Genomic DNA, 25,903 nt, shown 5'->3' on the forward strand with positions numbered 1-25,903 from the left:
CGTAAATATGGTCTATTTTGCTGGCATTTGTAAAATCTTGCCATTTTTGAAAATAGTAATGGCGTTGCTAACCGTTTTTATTTTTTATTTTTCTGGTGACTGCCACATTATGGCGGACACATTGGCCAATTTCCATACATTTTTGTGACCATTGTCATTAATACAGTGATCAATGCTGTAAAAAATTGTATGGATTACTGTAAAAATGTCACATGCAGTGAAGGCCAGGACATTAAGCACAAGGGAGCCGAGGAATGGTTTAAAGTGTGTTCTGGGTGAGTGTTTATTAACTGTCTGGGGGATGGGCTAGCAGTGACATGACCCTGATCACTGCTCCCAATGACAGGGAGCAGACGATCGGTGTCCTGTGACTAGGCAGAAGCGGGAAAGAAAGTTTGTGTTGTAATGTACAATGTTTAATGTGCAAAAGTACTTATTTTTGTTTTTTCTGCTTTGCCTCCCCAGTTTCCTTCATCGCCACAGGAATGGCAGACTGTGGCATCCCATTTTGCCACCCGTTGGGACTTTCCTAACTGCGGTGGTGCGATAGATGGGACGCACGTCCACATTGTGCCACCACCCCATTCGGGGTCATACTATTATAACTACAAGGGGTTTCACAGTATTGTGTTAATGGCGGTGGTGTCGGCACAGTATGAATTTCTGTATGTGGACGTGGGGAAGAATGGCCGGATGTCGGATGGAGGAGTCTTCGCCCAGACGGAGTTCTACCGCCGTATACAGACAGGTGGACTGGGATTGCCACCTGATTCCGAGAATGTGGAAGAACTCCCCTTCGTGTTCATCGCTGATGAGGCTTTTGCTCTGGACGACCACATCATGAGGCCATTCCCCCAAAGAACCCTCACCCCGGAGAGGAGGGTTTTCAACTACCGGCTGGCCAGAGCGAGAAGAGTTGTGGAAAATGCGTTTGGAATAATGGCCAGCCGGTTCCGTGTTTTTCTGACTGCTATTAACCTAGCCGAATACAAACTGAACCATGTCGTACTTACGTGCTGCATTTTGCACAATTTTTTACATAAAAACTCCACAAATTATTTATCGACAATAATGCCTGAGGCTGGACTTGGTCCGGAATCGCTGACAGGCCTGGATACTGGCCGTACTGGCTTGGCCCCCCAAAGTGCCCGTGAAGTTCGGCAAAGATATGTCACTTATTTTAACGGTAGGGGGGCCATTGCAATGCCACAGATTATTTAATTTTTAAAAAGAGTAAAATAATAAAAGAACCTCAAATCTGAAATGTGTTTTCTTGCTTGCTTTTGGTTTGTGCTGTCTCCTATGTTATCCTAGTGCACTTGTAGTGCCAAGTGTATTTTCATTAATTCAATAAGGCCCATTGTCACTGGATACACAAAATCACTTTTCCCAAACTGGTATTGAGCATTGAAAGAATACGCCACACATTCTTGATTCTTCAAAATTTTAATTTGGCCACATTCACATGTGCCATTGAATATTTATTGATATAATTTTTTTTTGGTTAATTTAACTTTCTTTGCCAAACATTTTTTAGTTTCCTTTTTTTTATAATTTTTAAAACCAATTTTTTTTTTGTGTTTTTTCTTTTTCTTAAAAAAATATGAAAAATGTAACAACAATCAGCCACAATCTTAAAAATTTTGGAAGTAACAATCTTTGAACTAAAACAAGGGAAATGAAGAACATGATCGATATTATGGAGAAACGGATTATATTCTCCCCAAAATATCGATCATGTTCTTCATTTCCAGCTGCATATTGTCAATCTGATTCTTCATGAGATCCAGGCTAGTTCGCATGTCATCTAGTTCCCCATTCCAGCCCATTATCTGGCCAATCAGCCTATGTGCGCTGTCACTGGAAAATGGGGCCCTTTCCACAACCAGAACATCACCTACAATAGATGGTAAAAATTGGGTCAAAAATTATGCAGTCATACATGGATTTCAACAAGCTGGGGTGTCAGACACTCACCTGGTGGGGTGCCCATCTCCCCTACTTCCTCCACCTCTCCTTCCTCAACCTCTCCTTCCTCGACATCCTCGGGGGGGGCACTGGTGCTTGGAAATGTGTCGCTTTCCACAACCAGAACATCACCTAAAATAGATGTAAAAACATGTGTTTTGAAATATGCAGGTATACATCGATTACCTGAAGCTGTGGTGTCAGACACTCACCTGGTGGGGTGCCCATCTCCTCTCCTTCCTCCACCTCTCCTTCCTCCACATGCACATCCACGGGGGGGATGGGGCTAACCTCACATTCATGCTGGCAAGGGTGGCAGTCCCTGGGATCCTGCTTTGTGAGTCTTTTCTCCCCTATGAGAAATTAACAAACAAAAAGGTATACTTTAGCACACAGATATTTAAGGCCAGAACTAGGAAGATGAAACCTTGATTAGAAGTGTTGTACAATTGTCGGTTTATGAAGAGATGCAAAATGTGAAGACATGATAAATCAATTCACTTTGCCAAAAACTACAATAATTCGCTTTTTGTGCCAAGTTTCACACATGCCCAACCCCCCCCAAAGTATACCAGGGAACCCCGTGTGGTTTACCCTAATAAATGTTCTCTGGTGTCCCACACTTTTGCTCATGAGTGCAGATGTGTTTTTACCCAGCTGCCAAGTGTCCTCTCCTTCAATTCCACTGAATGTTCTTTTCTAGTCATTGTATTTTGAAACACATCTAAACCACAATGTCCTAATCTTTTTTTGTGTCCTAAAAATTACACAGCCAAAAAATGCTGTTTAAACCCTGTATCATAAACGAGGTTTGCCACGGACAATTTACGAGGGTTTGTTAAGAACGATACGATTCTTTTACTGTATCCAACATGAAAGCAGCAATTTTTTACATTGTACAAAGGTAAAGCATATGGATCTGTATGCAATAATCATAAAATAGGAACACACGACAAGTACTTACTTTTTTTCAGAACTTTCTTGATCCTTCTGTATTGATCCGGCTCCCTCAATTTAAGGTCGGACCACCGTTTCCTCAATTGGTCTTTTGACCGTCGTACCCCAAAACGATTGTGCAGGGTCTTAACTACTTTGGCCATGATTCTGGCCTTGCGCAAGTTCACAGAAAGGGCGGGAAAACAAGAACTTGACTAAAAGAACGTCAGGGGCGGGCAACGCAGGCGTAGTTCTACGCGTACGCACTGTATACAACGCCAAAATGCACATGTCGTACGTACGTTAAGTGCGCAGAAAGGGCGGGAAAACAAGAACTTGACTAAAAGAACGTCAGGGGCGGGCAAAGCAGGCGTAGTTCTACGCGTACGCACTGTATACAACGCCAAAATGCACATGTCGTACGTAAGTTAAGTGCGCAGAAAGGGCGGGAAAACAAGAACTTGACTAAAAGAACGTCAGGGGCGGGCAAAGCAGGCGTAGTTCTACGCGTACGCACTGTATACAACGCCAAAATGCACATGTCGTACGTACGTTAAGTGCGCAGAAAGGGCGGGAAAACAAGAACTTGACTAAAAGAACGTCAGGGGCGGGCAAAGCAGGCGTAGTTCTACGTGTACGCACTGTATACAACGCCAAAATGCACATGTCGTAGTACGTTAAGTGCGCAGAAAGGGCGGGAAAACAAGAACTTGACTAAAAGAACGTCAGGGGCGGGCAACGCAGGCGTAGTTCTACGCGTACGCACTGTATATAACGGCAAAAATCACATGTCGTATGTTCGTTTGCGAAAATAGGAACGGAAGTTGGGAGCAAGCAAAACGAAGGTAAGTTTAAACAATTTCCCCAAATAAGTGGCAGATCCTGGAGTCTATATTGGGCTAAGATTAGGAGAGTCTGAGCTAACATTATTGTTTTTGGCTTGTGTATTGTCTTTCAGAAAAATGAATCAGAAATTCAAGGATCCGGAATTTTTAAGTCTATTTATAGACAAATATAAAGAGATGACAAATCTGTGGCAAGCCAACCTCATTGATTATTATAATAAACCAGTAAGGAGGGCAACACTGGAGAAATTTGTGACATTTGTGCAGCCTTGGATCCCAGAGGCAGACGTGGACTTTGTGGAAAAGAAAATTCAATTATTGCGAAATATGTACCGAAAGGAGAATAAGAAAATCGAGAAATCCAAAACATCAGGAGCAGCACCAGGTGCTGTGTATGTACCCAGGCTGTGGTACTTTGACAAGCTACGGTTTATTGGCGACCAGTGTAAAGCCAGGGAGTCGCTTTCAACTCTTCCCTCCACCCTTCCCTGCAGCATTCCCTCCACCTCAGCAGAGGCTGATGAGCAAGCGGAGCCTTCCATCCTGGAAGAAGCGGATGCACCCAGCTGGAGCCAGGTATTTTGTTACAAAAAATAGTGATATTCATAATATTAATGATGTTAACTAGATGTTAGAATTTTAACGCTATTATTGATGTTAAAAAAACCTAAAAATTTGGACATATCAATTTACAGTAGTGGCCACAAATGTTTGTCACCAGCAGATACAAGAAATAGTGGTGTCATAATGATACTCTTTTATATGTATTAACAGAATTTTGAAGTCAGGAGCTGAAAAATGTTTATGATTGATGAACAAAAAACTAAAACAATGTCCCTTTTTTATACACAGGATGAGCTCAGCCAGGAGGAAGGTGGGGAAAGTGGCAGGCAGGAGGAGGCTGGGCCCACTGTCAGCCAGGAGGTGGCCGGGCCCACTGTCAGCCAGGAGGTGGCCGGGCCTAGTAGAAGACTGACAACATCACAGGTGCCTCCCCTCCGTCTTCCAGCAAAAAGGGCAAAAAAAATTTCAGTATCACAGGAGGAATCCCTGCGCCTAATTCGAGAGGCTACTAATGTCTTAAAGAGCCCCCCTGAGGCTGAAGAGGCCTATGGCTGCTACATCGCCAGCCGTCTGCAGCAATTAGAGATGGGCCAACGTCTCCAGTGTGAAAGGCTAATTTTCTTGGCGTTACAGAAGGGGCTGAGTGGCGAATTAACTGCCACCAGCAATATTGTGGAGCAAGTTCCTCCTGTTCCTCCTCCTCCTCCTCCTCCTGCCACAAGTACACCACCGGAGACACAGCCTCCCAGGAAGGCTACAGGGAAGTCTGCAGGGAAGGGTGCAGTGAAGGGTGGAGCGAAGAGAAGAAGGTGCTGACCTGGCTTCACTCTGGTCTGACCAAAGACGCAGCCTGTTGTACCACAGCCTGGGGACATATATACCATCTGATGCTGCTCTTGATGTCTGGGATTCTGGGACCATATTGTATTTCGGAATATTTGAATTTTCTTTTCCACAGAGTTTAATGTTTGCCCTGGGGCCAAAAGGCTACACAAATGTCACAAGTTTCTCCAGTGTTGCCTTCATTTTTTTTGTTTGTTGAACCAGAATAAATGGATATTTTTGTTTGAAAATATAATTGCCTATGTGTTTTTTGGTCAAATACATTTCTAAAAGACAATGTGAAATTAACAAGGGACACTAACCTCCTTGAGGTTACAAACAAAATAAAAATGTTATTGTGGTAACTTGTCACCAGAATAAAAATAAAAAGGTTATTGTGGTAATGAAAAACACAAAAAAAAAAAAAAAAAAGGTTTTTGGTGTTAACTTGACAGAATAATTAAATATGGAGATCACAAGAAAAAAAATGGTAAAGAATTCTACCAAAAATATGGAGGAAAAAAATTACTCAACACCATTTTTTTTTTTTGGAGTAATTTTTTCCTCCATATTTTTTTTAGAATTCTTTACCATTTTTTTTCTTGTGATCTCCATATTTAATTATTCTGTCAAGTTAACAACTTTTTTTTTTTTTTTAACTTGACAGAATAATTAAATATGGAGATCACAAGAAAAAAATGGTAAAGAATTCTACAAAAAATATGGAGGAAAAAAATTACTCCAAAAAAAAAAAAAAATTAAAATAAAAAAATATTAATGAGATGGGGCTTTAAAATAAAAACAAGATCATTCATCAGATGAGGAGAAATAAGACAGAAATGTGTTTTGTGAGAACTCTGTGAGTGAATATGAGCAGCAAAGCAACTTCGTTCTTCTAGCATTATAAATAAAGACTTCGTTCTTCTAGCATTATAAATAAAGACTTCGTTCTTCTAGCATTATAAAGAAGATGCGCTACATTTAAACGAGCACAGAATTTGCAGCATGACGAATGTGCTACTTCCAATACGAACTGGAGTTTTACAAGACCGAGCACTTCCGTCTCGTACTTGCTTCAGAGCATGCGTCGTTTTAGGTCTGTCGGAACAGCATACAGACGAGCGGACTTCTACATCGGACCTGGGTCCGACGGAGTTCCGTCGGAAAAATTTGAAGCATGTTCCATATTCTAAAGTCCGTCAGACTTTGGTGAATCAAAAGTCCGTTGCAGCCCACACACGATCGGATAGTCTGACGGACTCGGTCCTTCGGACTTTGGATGTTGAAAAGTCCGCTCGTGTGTACGCGGCATTAGAATAGCAGCATCTAGTAACAGATGAAACGCGTCAACTGGCAGTGACCTTTGTGAGTTCCTCTGGACCTCTGCAGAGTTTCATCTGTGAGACAAAGAAACTTTGCAAGACCCTTAACTCCTTTTGAATCAGTATATCTCATGTCCAACACATTCACAAAAAACATTACTCTAACCTACTCCTGGTTTCAGGCCTCCGACTTAAAGGAACCTGACAAACACAAACAATTTTGGGAAACAGCTTTAAACACATCCTTCACAATGGAACAATGGCTACAGGCTTGTGTGTTCGCTCACAAAATGTGCAATAAGTACACATCTTCAGGAAACCTTGTTTAAACTCCTGAAAAATTGGTACAACACACCAATTAAGCTACACAAATGGTTACCTTTGGTCCCTGATCTCTGCTGGCGCTGCAACCAGGAGAAAGGCTCTTTGCAACACATTAGGTTGGACTGCACACTAATACAGCCCTTTTGGAAGCAGGTGATTGACTCCATAAAACTTATAACAGAGACCAAAATACTCTTAGCCCCCGTACACACGGTCGGACATCCCGGCAACCAAACCTGTCGGATAAATTCCGACGGATTTAGTCCGGAAGTGGTCCGGAAGGGGTGTTGCATACACACGGTCGGACTAAGTTGACGGAAGTTCCGGTTGCCAAGAACGCGGTGACGTAAGCCGCGTATGACGGGACTAGAAAAGGGAAGTTCAGCACCATGTCCGCCACCCTTTGGGCTCCTTCTGCTGATCTCGTGTTTATCGCGAGTTAGTAGAAGTTTGGTGAGAGACGATTTGCGCTTTTCAGATTTGTGCTTCAGATCGTTACTGCTCTTCAGTTTGTGCTTGTCGGTGCATATCTGCTTATCAGTGCGTGTAGTCAGTAAGCATTTGTTGCTCATTGTGGACTATATCTTGGTATAGTACGCTTTGATTTGCATTGCTTATTGTCTGCTCGTTTCTGCTTTTCAGATCGTTCTTTCAGGCATTGCTGTTTATCGGTGCTTTCTGTTGTCTGCTCTGACCAGCCGACCGTTTTAAGCCATGTTTCGTGTACATACTCTTCGTAGAGTTTGTGCTGTGCAGGGGCTTGGTGTTGGGCTTTTAGCTTTGACACAAGCCCGGTCCATGAACAGGGTGAGGAGGAGTTTGTGGACCAAGAATTGGTTGCACCAGGGTGACCGGTTCTCGCACATGCCTTTGCTCCGTGAGATCCGGGAGAATAATCCTGATGATTTCAGGATTTATCTCCAGATGACGGACCCCATTTTTCACTGTCTGCTGGCTTTGCTGTCCCCTTATATCACCAGGCAGGATACCTGCATGCGGCAAGCCATCTCGCCGGAGCAGAGGCTCATCGCCACGTTGCACTACTTGGCGACAGGGAGAAGCCTTCAGGACCTAAAGTTCTCCACAGGCATCTCCCCCCAGGCTCTGGGAATCATTATTCCAGAGACCTGTTCTGCCATCATTCAGGTCCTGCAGAAGGACTATATGAAGGTAAGTTCTATCCTTTAACATCACATTCTATGTATTTAATGATTGCTAATAGGGATGGCCGAACCGTTTGCCTGGTGGTCGTTTTGCGGCGAATTTCGGCTGTTCGCCGTCCGCCCGATCGGCAGACTATTGCCACCGTTCGCCCGGCGGACTTCCGTGTTTACTGTTTAAAAAAACTTTGACCTATGATGACACATCCATCATGGGGTACAGGACAGCCAATTGAGACATTACAGCACATGGACACTTGGACATTCCCCCTTACTTATAAATAGACCCGATCCGGTGGCCATTTTACATTCTTACGTATGTCACTATAGGGAGAGGTTGCTGTGTGGAGCAGGGAGAGACTGCAGTGACCCAAATCGCTAGCTATTTTGTCCACAAAAGTTCTTTTCAGGACTGGTATAGGTGTTAGGTGTAGTTCAGGATATAGGTTTGAGGCACTGCTGTGCTAGTGATTGTTGCAGCAGCCTGTCTTTTGTCAGTGTAGAGAGAGGGACAGGACGCTGTGTGCTGCAGGGACAGTCAGTTTAATCATTAGCTGTTACTATTAGGTCCACAAAAGTCCTTTTCAGGACTGGTATGGTAAAGTAGTACAGGATATAGTTTTGAGTGCTATTCAAGTTATTGTTCCAGCAGCCTGTGTTTTGTCAGTTTAAATAGGGACAGGCAGGAAGCTGTGTGTGGCAGTGAGGGACAGTCAGTTTAATCAGTAGCTGTTACTATTAGGTCCACAAAGGTTCTTTTCAGGACTGGTATGGTAATAGGCTTGTACACGTATAATATTCTTTCTTCCAAATATAGAAAGAATATTATGCTTGACTGCTGCCCTTCTGCTGCAGTAGTCCTTTATGAGTATAGGGACTGAGGTACAGTCTGCTAATCATTCACAACCTACTAGTTCCACAAAGGTCCTTGTAAGGAATAGGGTACTACAGTACATAGGGTTGAGTGAGGTTCAGTCTGCTTTTCCTTAAGGACTGGTATAGGTCCACAATATATAGGGTTGAGGTGCACTACTGCTGACTGCTGCCCTTCTGCTGCAGCAGTCCTTTATGAGTATAGGGACTGAGGTACAGTCTGCTAATCCTTCACAACCTACTAGTTCCACAAAGGTCCTTATAAGGACTGGTAAGGTATAGGGTACTACAGTACATAGGGTTGAGTGAGGTTCAGTCTGCTATTCCTTAAGGACTGGTATAGGTCCACAATATATAGGGTTGAGGTGTACTACTGCTGACTGCTGCCCTTCTGCTGCAGCAGTCCTTTATCAGTATAGGGACTGAGGTACAGTCTGCTAATCATTCACAACCTACTAGTTCCCCAAAGGTCCTTATAAGGACTGGTAAGGTATAGGGTACTACAGTACATAGGGTTGAGTGAGGTTCAGTCTGCTATTCCTTAAGGACTGGTATAGGTCCACAATATATAGGGTTGAGGTGCACTACTGCTGACTGCTGCCCTTCTGCTGCAGCAGTCCTTTATGAGTATAGGGACTGAGGTACAGTCTGCTAATCATTCACAACCTACTAGTTCCACAAAGGTCCTTATAAGGACTGGTAAGGTCTAGGGTACTACAGTACATAGGGTTGAGTGAGGTTCAGTCTGCTATTCCTTAAGGACGGGTATAGGTCCACAATATATAGGGTTGAGGTGTACTACTGCTTACTGCTGCCCTTCTGCTGCAGCAGTCCTTTATGAGTATAGGGACTGAGGTACAGTCTGATAATCATTCACAACCTACTAGTTCCACAAAGGTCCTTATAAGGACTGGTAAGGTATAGGGTACTAAAGTACATAGGGTTGAGTGAGGTTCAGTCTGCTATTCCTTAAGGACTGGTATAGGTCCACAATATATAGGGTTGAGGTGCACTACTGGTGACTGCTGCCCTATACTGCAGCAGTCCTTTATCAGTATAGGGACTGAGAGTTTTGTCACAGGGTCATTTAAAAAATGACAGGCAGAGGAAGAGGCAGGCCCTTCCGCAGGGGTGGTAGGAGTAGGGCAGGAGCAACAGGCTTGAGCCAAAGTGGGAAGTTGCAGAAGGTGCGTTCAATTACTTTAAAGGACGCACCAGACTTGGTTGAGTGGCTCACTCAGCCTTACTCTTCTGCACCCTCCTCATCCTCTCGATCTGCACCCTCTTCTTCACTCTCTGCTATGTGCACCCCCAAAGACACTACCACCAACAACAGCACCACCACCACCACATACCTTCCGCTTGAGTCACAGGAATTATTTTCCGATCCATATCAAGACATTTCTGATGCGCAGCCACTCTTGGTATTGGATCAGGAAGAGGAGGTAGCAACAGCCGCCACTCAGCAGTCTGACGACAGTACCCAGATCAGCCCAAGGAGGAGGTTGGTCCCCGGTGTTGCTGCCTACTCCGAGATCTCTACTTATAGCGGTGGGGAAGGTGACGTCAATGATGACGTGTCTAGTGATGTCACGTGGGTGCCCACAAGAGAGGAAGAGGAGGGGAGTTCAGAGGGAGATATGGACCAGCAGATAGGGAGGAGAAGCAGGAATAACTTACATTGCACAGGAGGGACAAAGCAGACTGCAAATGTATCAGGAGCGAGTCATCGACCATGTACGGTCACATCTGGTGCTCCCAGGACACCGGCACATGGCTCCGCAGTGTGGGCTTTTTTTAACGTGTCCGCTGCTGACAATAGCGTTGCCATCTGCAATCTTTGCAGTCAACCCATTAGTCGCGGTAAGCCCAAAACTCACCTAGGGACGACCGCCTTAAGAAGGCACATGAGCAGCCATCACTGAGCCCAGTGGGAGCAATGGAACACACAAAGCCACACTGTCACTGTCCAGCCTCGTCTTCTACTTCTCCTTCTCCTCTCTCCTCACAATTGTCCTCCACTCCACCTTCCATCACGCCAAGCTCACGTTTTTCTGCAAAAAGGCAGGCTTCCGTGGGCCTAATGTTCGAGCGTAAAAAAATGATGACGCCGGATAACCCTCTTTCCCAGCGGTTGACGGCTGGCTTGTCAGAACTCATAGCCCACCAACTACTGCCATATAAACTGGTGGACTCGGAGGCCGTTCGCAAATTTGTGGCCATTGGAACACCCCAATGGAAGGTCCAAGGAAGGAAGTATTTCTCAGAGAAGGGCATCCCAGAGCTATATGGCCATGTTCAGCGGCAAATGAATGTATCTCTGGCACACAGTGTTGGTGCCAAGATACATCTGACCACAGACACGTGGTCTAGCAAACACGGCAGGGAAGGTGTATCACTTTTACTGCCCACTGGGTGAACCTTCCGACGGCCGTCAAGCATGTAACCCGTGGCACACGTGTAGATTTGGTTTTACCGCCACAGATTGCATGCAGGCCTGGCTCTTCTTCTCCTCCTCCTACTCCATCCTCCTCCCTCTCCTCCTCGGCTGACTCCTCCTTTTCCGCTGCTAGCGTCTCTTACGCTGCGCTGCCCAAGCTCCCCAGAACCTATTCGACATGCCAGGTGAGACGTTCCAATGCCGTGCTGCGTCTGTTGTGCCTGGAAGCCAAGAGCCACACTGGCCCGGCACTCCTTTCAGGCAGATCAGTGGCTAACACCGCTCAATTTGACAGTTGGTAAAGTGGTGTGTGACAACGGTGCCAATCTGCTTAGCGCATTGAAACAGGGCAAAATGACGCACGTGCCATGCATGGCACATGTCTTAAACTTGGTCGTGCAGTGATTCATTGTCAAATACCCTGGGGTCCAGGACATCTTGCGGCAGGCAAGGAAAATCTCAGCCTATTTCAGAAGATCTTACACGGCCATGGCTCGCCTTGCTGCCATTCAGCGGCGACACAATCTGCCAGTCAGACGTCTTATTTGTGATTGCCCGACGCGATGGAACGCAACCTTCTATATGCTTGATAGGCTGCTCCAGCAGAAACGTGCAGTTAACGTCTACCTGTATGAACTCTGTGGCAGAACAGGTTCTGGGGAGCTGTTTTTTTTCACCGTGCCACTGGCTGCTCATGCGCGACGCATGCAGACTTCTGCGGCCTTTTGAGGAGATCACCAAACTGGTCAGTCGCAGCCATGGTGCCATCAGTGACATGGTACCTTATGCCTTCTTTATGGAGCATGCATTGTGTTGTGTCATTGATCAAGCTGTGGAGGAGCAGGAGCGGGAAGATGAGGAAGTCGCAATGCTGGTTGAATTGAAAAGTGAACAACAGGAGTCTGAAGAGGAGTTAGAGGAGGATGGTGCCGGGGCGGATGAGGAGGAGCAAGAAGAGCATGCTTTAAACCTTTCTGGGATCCCTGTTGTTGTGCGTGGATGGGGAGAGGAGAATGAAGAGGACGAAATTATCCTGGATGATGAGCAGGAGCCAGGCCACCACACCGCTTCCAGTTTAGTGCAAATGGGGGCCTTCATGCTACAGTGTTTTAATAGGGACCCCCGTATAAAAAGCATAAGGGTCAAGGACCAGTACTGGGTGGCAACGTACTTGGACCCCCGGTACAAACACAAAATGGCGGAAATGTTACCGCCGTCACATAGGGCTGTCAGAATGGAGCACTTCCAGGCCTTGCTTTGAGAAATGCTGCATTTTGCTTTTGCGTGCTCTGGCAGAGGAACAATTCCCACTCCCAGAGAAGGAGTTGCGGGTACCAATCCAACAGCACCTGCAAGAAGAGGCCAGTTTTAAGATGTGTTGGTGACTTCGGATATGAGGTCATTCTTTCAGCCGACCCATCGACAGGTGTCATCCGGATCCAGCATCAGGGAACGCCTAGACCGTCAGGTGTCCGACTACATCGGGTTAACGGCCGATGTGGACGCTCTGAGGAGTGATGAACCCCTGGACTACTGGGTGGGCAGGCTTGACCTCTGGCCAGAGCTTGCCCAATTTGCAATCAAACTTTTGGCTTGCCCCTCGTCCAGTGTCCTGTCCGAAAGGGGGGATCGTGACCGATAAGCGTACTCGCCTAGCTCATGACAGTGTTAACTACCTCACATTTCTAAAAATGAATGAGGCATGGATCTCGGAGGAATTCAACACATGTGACCAGTAGACCATGTATATGTCTATAAACGATTTTTTTAATCGAGCACACAGACCTTCTTTCTTCATTTGGCTCACTTCCTTGTCCTAAAAAAGCACAACGTACTATATGACCGTACCCTCCTGTTTGAAGAGATTGAGCGGTGTCATATTTCTACTGCGGCTGCTTATTATAGGGGGCTCCCACCATCCCTGTGCTGTGCTGACTTCCTCCTGGGGCTGCTTATTATGAGGGGCTCTCAGCATCCCTGTGCTGTGCTGACTTCCTCCTGGGGCTGCTTATTATGAGGGGCTCCCACCATCTCTGTGCTGTGCTGACATCCTCCTGGGGCTGCTTATTATGAGGGGCTCCCACCATCCCTGTGCTGTGCTGACTTCCTCCTGGGGCTGCTTATTTTGAGGGGCTCCCACCATCCCTGTGCTGACTTCCTCCTGGGGCTGCTTATTATGAGGGGCTCCCACCATCCCTGTGCTGTGCTGACTTCCTCCTGGGGCTTTACCTCTGCTGCACATATTATGAGGGGCTCCCACCATCCCTGTGCTATACTCATTATGAGGGGCTCCCACCATCCCTGTGCTATGCTCATTATGAGGGGCTCCCACCATCCCTGTGCTATGCTGACTTCCTCCTGGGGCTGCTTACGGTGCAGGTGTCAGTGCTGTATATCACGGTGCTGGTGTCAGTGCTGTATATCACGGTGCTGGTGTCAGTGCTTTATGTCACGCTGCTGATGTCAGTGCTCTCTATCACGGTGCTGGTGTCAGTGCTGTATATCACGGTGCTGGTGTCAGTGCTTTATGTCACGCTGCTGATGTCAGTGCTCTCTATCACGGTGCTGGTGTCAGATCACTCTATCACGGTGCAGGTGTCATTGCTGTATGTCACCCTGCTGATGTCAGTGCTCTCTATCACGGTGCTGGTGTCATTGCTGTATGTCACGCTGCTGATGTCAGTGCTCTCTATCACGGTGCTGGTGTCAGATCACTCTATCACGGTGCAGGTGTCATTGCTGTATGTCACGCTGCTGATGTCAGTGCTCTCTATCACGGTGCTGGTGTCAGATCACTCTATCACGGTGCAGGTGTCATTGCTGTATGTCACGCTGCTGGTGATCATCTCCTGCACCCTCTTCTTTGCCTACCCTGACCTTCCCTCTCCTCCATTGCCTTCATGCGCTCCACAGTCCTGAATTGTCACAACAATTTCACATATAAAAAAAGAATGCTTGTAGTTGTCGATCCCAGATTCACCTCATACATGTGTTATGTCATTGGCCATGTGGTAGGACTATGTTTGCACAGCTAGTAATTATTTTGTGGCTGCAAATTTGACCTGTAGGTTTGCAAAGTTCGCCTCCCATTGAAGTCAGTGGGGCCCGCCGCGAACGTTACGGTTCGCGAACGATCGGCCGCGTTCGCGAAACATCCCGTCGGAAGTTCGTCCATCACTAATTGCTAATGTATTAGATTTCTTTCCTCATTCCCTAATTACCATGATTGCAATATGCTCTAATTGATATTCTGTGCCCCTTTGTCCTCATGCATGCTGGAAGCTTTTCAAGTTCCTTTTTTGTCCTTCATGCATATTTGCCTTCACTAACTTTCCCAGCATGCTCTTCTGGGCCCATAAACTTATAGTCTAGTCACTTAGCAATGTATTTTGTCAGATCCATAGTATTGCTTTCCCCTAAACACCCCCTAAAAGGTCTACAAATATTATGTGTGTGCTTAAATTCATGCAGAGTGCCAGTTTTTTTTGGTTGGGCCAAACTCATTAAGAACCCCCCCCCCCCAACTGCTAGGTCAGCTGATAGCAATCTTCTATCTGCTGACTTTGCCAAACCCAATACACACTATGCCTACCTTTTTTATGGTCAGATTTATGGACGAATTCACCAAAGCATGTAGTGCAAGGGCCTGCCTCAATAATTTCAAATGCTACAGTTTCAAGTATTTTTTCTCCATTATTATCTTGATAGGTAATAGCAGAATGTCAAAATGTGCTTCCATTTGTTCCTTTTTTTGGTATTATGCCACTTCTTACCTGTCCGGTGGGCTGCCAATAGTGTAAGTAAGGAGGGGCTGGCCAAAGTATCACACATTATTTATGCATTCAGCTCTAATCTGTGTCTAATCTGCTTGCAATGTTGATGTGCCAAATTACTATTTTTTTTCTTGTTTCACTCCACAGTTTCCCTCAACGCCACAGGAATGGCAGACTGTGGCCTCCCACTTTGCCAGCCGTTGAGACTTTCCCAATTGTGGAGGTGCAATTGATGGGAAACCCGTCCGCATCGTCCCACCCCCCAACTCGGGGTCGTACTATTATAATTACAAGGGGTTTAATAGTATTGTGATGTTGGCGGTGGTGTCAGCGACCTATGACTTTCTGTATGTGGATGTGGGGCAAAATGGCCGGATGTCGGATGGTGGTTCGCACGGACGGAATTCTACTGGAGTCTCCATTTTCGTCGCGGATGAGGCATTTGCTCTGTCAAACCATCTGATGCGGCCTTTCCCGATGAGGACCATCACCCTGGATCAGAGGATCTTTAATCTCCAGCTGGCCAGAGCCAGAATAGTCGTGGAGAACACTTTCGGAATACTGGCCAGCCTGTTTCCGCCTATTTTTGATGCCAATACACATGGCGGAATATAAACGAAATCACATTGTGCTTGCCTGCTGCGTTCTGCACAATTTTTTGAAAAGACATTCAGCTAACTATGGGGTCTCAGTTGGCACTGATGCAGACTTGCCGGAAAATGACAACCTCATGGCCCTTGAAGCTGCTTATCCTGGCTTGCCCCCCCCCCCCCCCAAAGCGCCCGCGAGGTCAGAAACAAACACATGGAGTACTTTGTGGGTAAGGGGGCCACTGATATGCCAGACAATGTCTGAGAGACATTTTGTTAATACATTTTTCTTTGGAACTGCAATAATCTTTGTTTTCATTTACTGCTTGGATTTGTTTTAGGTGTCTCATAGGTATTTTTGCTGTTTTTTTGGCCTTTTTCTACAACAGTGCAAACCCAAATTCAGAGCGAGATGAGGTGACAGTCTCCTCTTCAGATAATCTTATTATGTTGTGGGTCTGCTACACACACCTTGTTTTTGTTGCTAATGCATGTAGTGCATTACTGACAAAAATATTGCTAATTTTCAGCACCATGGCAGAAATATGTGGGATCATGAAAATGGCGTGATTGGGGAAATGTAAACATCACTGTGGGTGTTATTTACTAAAGGCACATGCACTATGCACTACAAATGCACTGCAAAAGTGCACCTGAAACTGCACTTGGAGTGCAAAGTGGATTTGCCTTTAGTAAATAACACCAATTGCTACAGAAAACAACAACTTTACTCCAAATACTGCTTTTGCGCATTGAAAATGGAAGCCACACATTGTTGATAATTTCACTTTTTACTCAAAGCACATTTACATGTGCATTTAGAAAAGGGTTTTACAACAAACCAACATATTTGGTGTATAGAAAACATTATTTTGGGTAACATTTTTATAACTTGGCATTTTTGTGTAAACAGGCACGTATCAAAGCATAACATACAGTACACAGGAACTTACAAAGTTCAACTTTGAAAAGTGAAGACAATATCAGACATGAGTATGTACAAACTGTGCTGATATTGCCTTCACCAGATGGGGTGTCACCCCTGGAAAAGCCAAATTTGGAAGATGCATACACTGAGAATACAAAAGTGGCCATTTTCCTCCTGATCCAATGCCTAATGTCAACATGTGCTATCTCCCATCATGGGGTATCAATGTACATGTTTTGGGGGTGCAACCCCTTCATCTCAGCCACTTTCCACAAAACACGTACATTGATCCCCCATGATGGGAGATACGGGAGACTTATGTTTGAATATTTAATCCCATGTTGTCTATAGATAACAAGCTAAGCAAACGTTCTGTTCTTACAGTTAGCTTGAAATGATTGGCACATTGTGCCTTAGTTTTGTTTATGTTAAAAGTTTTTCTCAAGCTTATTCATGTTACCACTCTATGGCTGGAAGGGGTACAAGAATAATCTTTGCACATGCTTCATACAAACCGCAGGAAAGTTTCCTCACGATAGTCTGTCAATATTACAGACATTTCTGTGAAAAACCTCCCACAGCTTCCAGCAGTGAAGTCAGGTTGGATCATTACCCAACACGAGTTCACCCAATTTTCTCCTCAAGGTTGAAACCAGGAGACGTATAATTACTACTCTCTCTTTAGTGTAGCACTCCCTTTGAGAGTTACTGGTTTATTTTCTCTTACTCTTTTTTTCTATCCTTTCTCTTTATTTTCTGTCATAAGGTCAAAGACGGTAAGGTTATTCATATCTAACCAGGTTATCTAGAGGTGATTTTAAGCATGTCTTACTCTATGTTGGATAATCATCCCTTTGCAATTTTGCACAATGTTAGGGGTCTAAATACGCCAGAGAAGAGAATGTCTTTACTCCAAGAACTACACAAGACAAAATCAACAGTGGCATTTCTCCAGGAGACTCACTTCAAGACAGGTAATGCTCTGAAACTTCAAGACAAAAACTACACACAGGCATACCACGCAACCAACCCCACATCTAAGACAAAAGGAGTCTCCAATCTTATACACAAAACATCACCATCTCCCAGCAGCAGGCAGATGCAGAAGGAAAATACCTCTTCCTTAAAGGGCACTGGGCAGGTACACCGATCACATTGGTTAATGTGTATTTTCCTAATACTGCTCAAGTTACTTTCTGTCAGTAGATAGTGGATGAACTGAAGGACTTCTCTGAGGGGTGTTTGGAGATGGGGGATGAATTCAACCTAGAATTAAATCCCCTACAAGACGCGTCAGATGGCACATCCAGTTTGCCATACAAAAAAACGACGCAAAATTAAAAAAACTCCTGACCTCCCTAATTCTAGCTGACACCTGGCGCTTGACCAATCCCACAGGTAGAGACTATACCTTCTACTCGGCTTTGCATAATAAATTTACATGCATTGACTACATTTTCCTAACACAACGAGACCTACATCTTTTGCGAAACGCTAAGATAGGCATAAAAACTTTTTCAGACCATTCACCAATCTCAATGACTTTACACAAAATTGCTGGATGACATAGAACCCCCAACTGGAGGCTAAACCCCTCATTACTTACAGACAAATGTACTGTAGACAGGATAACAGAAGCGATACAACTGTACTTTAAAGAAAATACCACAGATGGGATATCATCACTGACAGTATGGGCAACCCACAAGTGTGTACTACGGGGGGGAATTTATGAAAATCGCTGCAGCCAAAAAGAGGGAGGCGGAAAGGAAACTCTCTGATCTGACACAGGCTGTAGGTGAACTTGAAAGTAAGCATAAACAATCATTAGCTCTGGATACTGCTACGGCCTTGCTCGAGCTACATAAGAATCTATAAAGCCTTCTACATCTTAAAGCACAGAAAATACTCTTTTACAAGAAAGGATTCTTTTACGAACATAGTGACAAAACGGGAAAGTTTCTGAGAAGGGCCTTGAAGGACGCCACTCTTTCCACAAATATAGCAGCAATAAAAACTAAAGATTCATTATTAACACAGAAAACACAAAGATAGCCCAAAGGTTCCAAGAATACTATATGAACTTATATAATTGACCAAACTCGCACAAACCCAAAGACCTATCAGGGAGTAAGATGGATATAATTCAACAATTTCTAGAAGATATTGGACTCCCCTCTTTAACTGATTCAGACTCCCAAACGTTAGAAGAACCGATCACAGCCATAGAATTATCAGAGGCCATTAAATGCCTTAAGACTGGGAAAAGTCCAGGCCCGGATGGACTGACATCCCACTACTACAAGACCTTCCTTACCCCACTAGCCCCACATATGGTAAAGACTTTCAACTTCCTCAAAGACCCATGCAAGGCTCCCGAAGACCTTTTAAGAGCACATGTGACAGTATTGCCTAAACCTAACAAAGATGGCGCACCAGCCTTGTGCATTATCCTTTGGATGATATTTATTAAAAAGGGTACAAAAGAAAACTACTCACAACCAGAAATGCAAAATCTTGCAAAATGAATAGTCATCAGAATAGCAGCATCTAGTAACAGATGAAACGCATCAGCTGGCAGTGACCTTTGTGAGTTCCTCTGGACCTCTGCAGAGTTTCATCTGTGTGACAAAGAAACTTTGCAAGACTCTTAACTCCTTTTGAATCAGTATGCCTCATGTCCAACACATTCACAAAAAACATTACTCTAACCTACTCCTGGTTTCAGGCCTCCGACTTAAAGGAACCTGACAAACACAAACAATTTTGGGAAACAGCTTTAAACACATCCTTCACAAAGGAACAATGGCTACAGGCTTGTGTGTTCACTCACAAAATGTGCAATAAGTACACGTCTTCAGGAACCCTTGTTTAAACTCCTGACAAATTGGTACAACACACCAATTATGCTACACAAATGGTTCCCTTCGGTCCCTGATCTCTGATACACACGGTCGGACATCCCGGCAACCAAATCTGTCGGATAAATTCCGACGGATTTAGTCCGGAAGTGGTCCGGAAATGGTTTTGCATACACACGGTTGGACTAAGTTGTCGGAAGTTCCGGTTGCCAAGAACGCGGTGACGTAAGCCGCGTATGACGGGACTAGAAAAGGGAAGTTTAGCACCATGTCCGGCACCCTTTGGGCTCCTTCTGCTGATCTCGTGTTTATCGCGTGTTAGTCGAAGTTTGGTGAGAGACGATATGCGCTTTTCAGATTTGTGCTTCAGATCGTTACTGCTCTTCAGTTTGTGCTTGTCGGTGCATATCTGCTTATCAGTGCGTGTAGTCAGTAAGCATTTGTTGCTCATTGTGGACTATATCTTGGTATAGTACGCTTTGATTTGCATTGCTTATTGTCTGCTCGTTTCTGCTTTTCAGGTCGTTCTTTCAGGCATTGCTGTTTATCAGTGCTGTCTGTTGTCCGCTCTGACCAGCCGACCGTTTTAAGCCATGTTTCATGTACGTACTCGTCATAGAGTTTGTGCTGTGCAGGGGCTTGGTGTTGGGCTTTTAGCTTTGACACAAGCCCGGTCCATGAACAGGGTGAGGAGGAGTTTGTGGACCAAGAATTGGTTGCACCAGGGTGACCAGTTCTCGTACATGCCTTTTCTCTGTGAGATCCGGGAGAATAATCCTGATGATTTCAGGAATTATCTCCGGATGGCGGACCCCGTTTTTCACTGTCTGCTGGCTTTGCTGTTCCCTTATATCACCAGGCAGGATACCTGCATGCAGCAAGCCATCACGCCGGAGCAGAGGCTCATCGCCACGTTGCACTACTTGGCGACAGGGAGAAGCCTTCAGGACCTAAAGTACTCCACAGGCATCTCCCCCCAGGCTCTGGGAATAATTATTCCAGAGACCTGTTCTGCCATCATTCAGGTCCTGCAGAAGGACTATATGAAGGTAAGTTTTATCCTTTAACATCACATTCTATGTATTTAATGATTGCTAATGTATTGGATTTCTTTCCTCATTCCCTAATTACCATGATTGCAATATGCTCTAATTGATAGGCCGTGCCCCTTTGTCCTCATGCATGCTGGAAGCTTTTCAAGTTCCTTTTTTGTCCTTCATGCATATTTGCCTTCACTAACTTCCCCAGCATGCTCTTCTGGGCTCATAAACCTATAGTCTAGTCACTTAGCAATGTATTTTGTCAGCTCCATAGTATTGCTTTCCCCTAAACAACTCCTAAAATGTCTACAAATATTATGTGTGTGCTTAAATTCATGCAGAGTGCCAGTTTTTTTTGGTTGGGCCAAACTCATTAGGAACCCCCCTCCCCCCCAACTGCTAGGTCAGCTGATAGCAATCCTCTATCTGGTGACTTTGCCAAACCCAATACACACTATGCCTACCTTTTTTCTGGTAAGATTTATGGACGAATTCACCAAAGCATGTAGTGAAAGGGCCTGCCTCAATACTTTCAAATGCTACAGTTTCAAGTATTTTTTCTCCATTATTATCTTGATAGGTAATAGCAGAATGTCAAAATGTGCTTCCATTTGTTCCTTTTTTTGGTATTATGCCACTTCTTACCTGTCCGGTGGGCTGCCTATAGTGTAAGTAAGGAGGGGCTGGCCAAAGTATCACACATTATTTATGCATTCAGCTCTAAATGAAGTGGAGAGGGTTACCTGTCCAAAACACCCCCCTCATTTTTTTGCAAGGGCCCATCAGATGGGGGGTGGGGGAGGGATGGGGGGGTGATGACTCTGATAAGGGGACCTTATACTTTAGGCTTTAAATACTAATTTCCCAAAATGTTATACTGATATTGTCCAAAAATGTTTGTGTCTAATCTGCTTGCAGTGTTGATGTGCCAAATTACTATTTTTTTTTCTTGTTTCACTCCACAGTTTCCCTCAACGCCACAGGAATGGCAGACTGTGGCCTCCCTTTTTGCCAGCCGTTGAGACTTTCCCAATTGTGGAGTTGCAATTGATGGGTAACCCGTCCGCATCGTCCCACCCCCCAACTCGGGGTCGTACCATTATAATTACAAGGGGTTTAATAGTATTGTGATGTTGGCGGTGGTGTCAGCGACCTATGACTTCCTGTATATGGATGTGGGGCAAAATGGCCGGATGTCGGATGGTGGTTCGCATGGACTGAATTCTACTGGAGTCTCCATTTTCGTCGCGGATGAGGCATTTGCTCTGTCAAACCATCTGATGCGGCCTTTCCCAAAGAGGACCCTCACCCTTGATCAGAGGATCTTTAATCTCCGGCTGGCCAGAGCCAGAATAGTCATGGAGAACACTTTCGGAATACTGGCCAGCCGGTTTCCGCCTATTTTTTATGCCAATACACATGGCGGAATATAAACTAAATCACATTGTGCTTGCCTACTGCGTTCTGCACAATTTTTTGAAAAGACATTCAGCTAACTATGGGGTCTCAGTTGGCACTGATGCAGACTTCCCGGAAAATGACAACCTCATGGCCCTTAAAGCTGCTCGTCCTGGCTTGCCCCCCCAAAGCGCCCGCAAGGTCAGAAACCAATACATGGAGTACTTTGTGGGTAGGGGGGCCACTGATATGCCAGACAATGTCTGAGAGGCATTTTGTTATTAAATTTTTCTTTGGAACTACAATAATCTTTGTTTTCATTTACTGCTTGGATTTGTTTTAGGTGTCTTTTTCTACAACAGTGCCAACCCAAGTTCAGAGCGAGATGAGGTGACAGTCTCTCCTTCAGATAATCTTATTATGTTGTGGGTCTGCTACACACACCTTGTTTTTGTTGGTAATGTATGTAGTGCATTACTGACAAAAATATTGCTAATTTTCAGCACCATGGCAGAAATATGTGGGATCATGAAAATGGCGTGATTGGGGAAATGTAAACATCACTGTGGGTGTTATTTACTAAAGGCACATCCACTATGCACTACAAGTGCACTGCAAAAGTGCACCTGAAACTGCACTTGGAGTGCAAAGTGGATTTGCCTTTAGTAAATAACACCCATTGCTACAGAAAACAACAACTTTACTCCAAATACTGCTTTTGCGCATTGAAAAAGGAAGCCACACATTGTTGATAATTTCACTTTTTACTCAAAGCACATTTACATGTGCGTTTAGAAAAGGGTTTTACAACAAACCAACATATTTAGTGTATAGAAAACATTATTTTGGGTAACATTTTTATAACTTGGCGTTTTTATGTAACAGGCACGTATCAAAGCATAACATAGAGTACACAGGAACTTACAAAGTTCAACTTTGAAAAGTGAAGACAATATCAGACATGAGTATGTAAAAACTGTGCTGATATTGCCTTCATCAGATGGGGTGTCACCCCTGGAAAAGCCAAATTTGGAAGATGCATACACTGAGAATACAAAAGTGGCCATTTTCCTCCTGATCCCATGCCTAATGTCAACATGTGCTATCTCCCATCATGGGGTATCAATGTACATGTTTTGGGGGTGCAACCCCTTCATCTCAGCCACTTTCCACAAAACACGTAAATTGATCCCCCATGGTGGGAGATAGTATATGTTGACACAATGTGTGCATCTTCCAAATTTGGCTTTTGGAAAAATAGAAAAGTTTTTTGCAAAAAAAAAATATGCTAGCTAGTTTGGGGTGTTTCAGACTCTCCCCAAAACATCAATCATGTTCTTAATTTTCTGTTGAACATCATTGATGTTTTTCTATATATTTTCAAAATCGCGATTGCACCCCATTATCTCCCCAATGAGGATCTGGGCACTTTCACTGGTAATATGTGATTCTTCTTCCACATCACCTAAAAAAATAAATAAACACACCATGTATTATAAATATGCAGACATATATTGATTAGCTTACCGGACGCTGTGGTCTCTGACACTCACCTGTTGTGGTGACAATTTGTCCAACTTCAGCAATCTCTCCTTCCTCCTCCTCCTCTGCTTCTGGTGTTGGAATTTCCCCTTCTTTGGGAGGTGTGGGGTCCCTGGTGTCCTCAGACGTCCCAAGTCTTCTCTCCCCTATGAGAATGTAAAAAAGGAACACAGAGGGCAGAAATAGGAATATGAAACATTGCTTGGAAGTGTGGTACAATTGTGTTTTTTGGCTGAGTTCAAAGGTGAGAACATTATTTTGGACACTTTCTAAAGCTGGAATACTTACCTGCAGTGTGAACAAATGAAGTGAAGTGTAATTTGGGAAAACATCGTTTTGGGAGTGGGCTAATGAACAATGTTTATTATGAACGATTGAACCCATGAACTTGAAAGTGGCCATTTTAAACTGTACAACATTAAAACAAAGCACACGGAGCAGTATGCAAGCAATAATAATAATATGAACACACGACAACTACTTACTTTTTTGAAGAAATCGCTTGATCCTTCTGTACTGATCGTGCTCCCTCAGTTTCAGGTCTGACCAGCATTTTCTCAGTTGATCCTTGGATCATAATACCCCAAAATTCTTCTGAAGACTCTTCACAACTTTAGTCATGATCTTGGCCTTTCTGATATTTGGGTTTGGGTAAGGTCCAGACTTCCCATCAAAGTCGTTCCTCTTCAATATGTCCAACATCTCTCCAAAAGACATATTTGAGGCCTTAAATCTTCTCCTCCAGGATCGGGATGTTTCAGGCTCCGGGCTTTCCTCGCCCTCCTCCTTGTTAGTGGAACTCTGATTGCGCACCAGTGTTGTCTCTGCTATGTGCTCTCCCCACTGCGCCGAAAGAGAAGGGGCGGGGAATAGTCTAGAAAGAACGTCAGGGGCGGGTGGAGTTTCACGCATGCGCACTGTAGATAAAACGCAACGCGCATGTGTCGTACGTAAGATCTGTGAGTAGAGGAAGGAGGAACTGAAACACTGTTCGTTCAAACGAAGGTACAATTTTAACTTATTATAAAGGTACATCACTAGCCTATATTGCTTCTAGATTGAGGCCTATATTGGCACAAGATTATAGACAGTTTAGCCTGACATTATTAGGTTTTGTCTTGTGTCTTGCAGACAAGATGGATCCCTTCAAGGAACCCCATTTTCTCAAGCTAATCATTGATATGCTCAGGTAGCTGCCCTGCCTGTGGCAGATGAACAACCCCCTTTCTAAGGACCGAAGAAAGAGGAAGGCAGTGCTGGAGAAAGTACTTAGTTTGGTGAAGATCATGCTCCCCACGGCAGACATGACCTGTGTGATGGCCAAAATTGGTGCCCTGGGGGGTACATATCTCAGGGAGCACAAGAAATTCCAGGATTCCCTGAGATCAGGAGATCCAGATGCCATTTATGTCCCCAGGATGTTGTACTATGAGAGGCTGCATTTTCTGGCAGACCAGGGGGAACCCAGGCCACCACTCTACCGTCTTCCTTCAAGGCTTCCTTCACCCCCAGCTGAAGCTTCCAATGTCCAACCTGGGCCTTCCAGTCAACAACATGTGGAGGGGCCCAGCTTGAGACAGGTATAGCATTGTTGAACATATTTCTTGTCGTACATTTATTGATTTTAACTAGATGTTATTATTGATTAGTAAGTTGTGATTTAACAAAGTGATTTACATCTCAATAGACAGTAGTGACCAAAAATGATTGGGACAAGAATGAAAAATGCTGGGCTCAGAATGATAGTCTGTTCTATTTGGTGTGATTGATGTCCCATTTTCATACACAGGAAGACCTCATCCGGGAGGAGGCTGTGGCAATTGGCAGCCCGGAGATCCACCATCTCCCTCCTCTTCCTGTCACAACTATAGGAGCCGAGCCACAGCCTGGAAAGAAGCCTGGCGGGAAGTCCCTAAAGAAGACTAGAGAGTGATGGCCTGGGTTCAGTCTGGTCTAACAGAAGATGCAGCCTATTGTAGAACCACAGCCTGGGGACATAGATGGCATCTGCTCTTCCTGATCTCTTGGACTTCTGGACCAGACTGTTCTCCCTGAGATATGTACTCCTCAGGCCACCAATTTTGCATTTTCAAATTAGTTCATGTCTGCCCTGGGGGCCAAAGGCTTCGCCAAATTGACCATTTTCTCCAGCGTTGCCTTCCTGTTTATTTGTTTGACACCTAAATAAAGGTTTTTTTTTGGTTGAAGAAATACTTGCGTATGTGTTTTACTTCAAAAAGGACAGTTTATTTGTGAGTAGGCAGATACATTTCAAAAATACAAAGTCAAATGAATAACAAGGGGCACCAACACCAAACAACCTCCTGCAGATTAAAAAAGAAAACAATAAATTAAAAAGAGAATAATGGTGTTGTGGTAAGTTGACACACAAAACACACCAAAAAAATGCAGAGATGAGCAAACTGTCAAAAAAGGAGATACTGATTAAAAAAAAAACAAGCACAAAATAAAAAAAAAAAAAAAAAAATTGGGTAGATGTGACAAATTAAAATATTG

At 44.5% G+C, this 25,903-nt stretch overlaps 1 protein-coding gene across 1 annotated transcript in view; it reads right to left on the bottom strand.

The window, feature by feature from the left end:
• Positions 1-1,651: 1,651 nt before the first annotated feature.
• Positions 1,652-25,903, bottom strand: part of LOC143925725 (uncharacterized) — a 31,487-nt gene continuing 7,235 nt past the window's right edge. The window contains exons 2-4 of the mRNA XM_077450180.1: positions 2,181-2,321; positions 1,978-2,100; positions 1,652-1,897 (exon numbers count right to left, since the gene is read on the bottom strand). Of these exons, the coding sequence (XP_077306306.1) occupies positions 1,713-1,897; positions 1,978-2,100; positions 2,181-2,321 (449 nt within the window). The 3' untranslated portion in view covers positions 1,652-1,712. The remainder of the gene's footprint in view (positions 1,898-1,977; positions 2,101-2,180; positions 2,322-25,903) is intronic.

The sequence above is a fragment of the Lithobates pipiens genome, unplaced genomic scaffold (assembly GCF_037356315.1).
Source record: "Lithobates pipiens isolate NorthernLeopardFrog02 unplaced genomic scaffold, aLitPip1_a1.2 Scaffold_22, whole genome shotgun sequence".
In the NCBI taxonomy this organism is placed as follows: domain Eukaryota; kingdom Metazoa; phylum Chordata; class Amphibia; order Anura; family Ranidae; genus Lithobates; species Lithobates pipiens.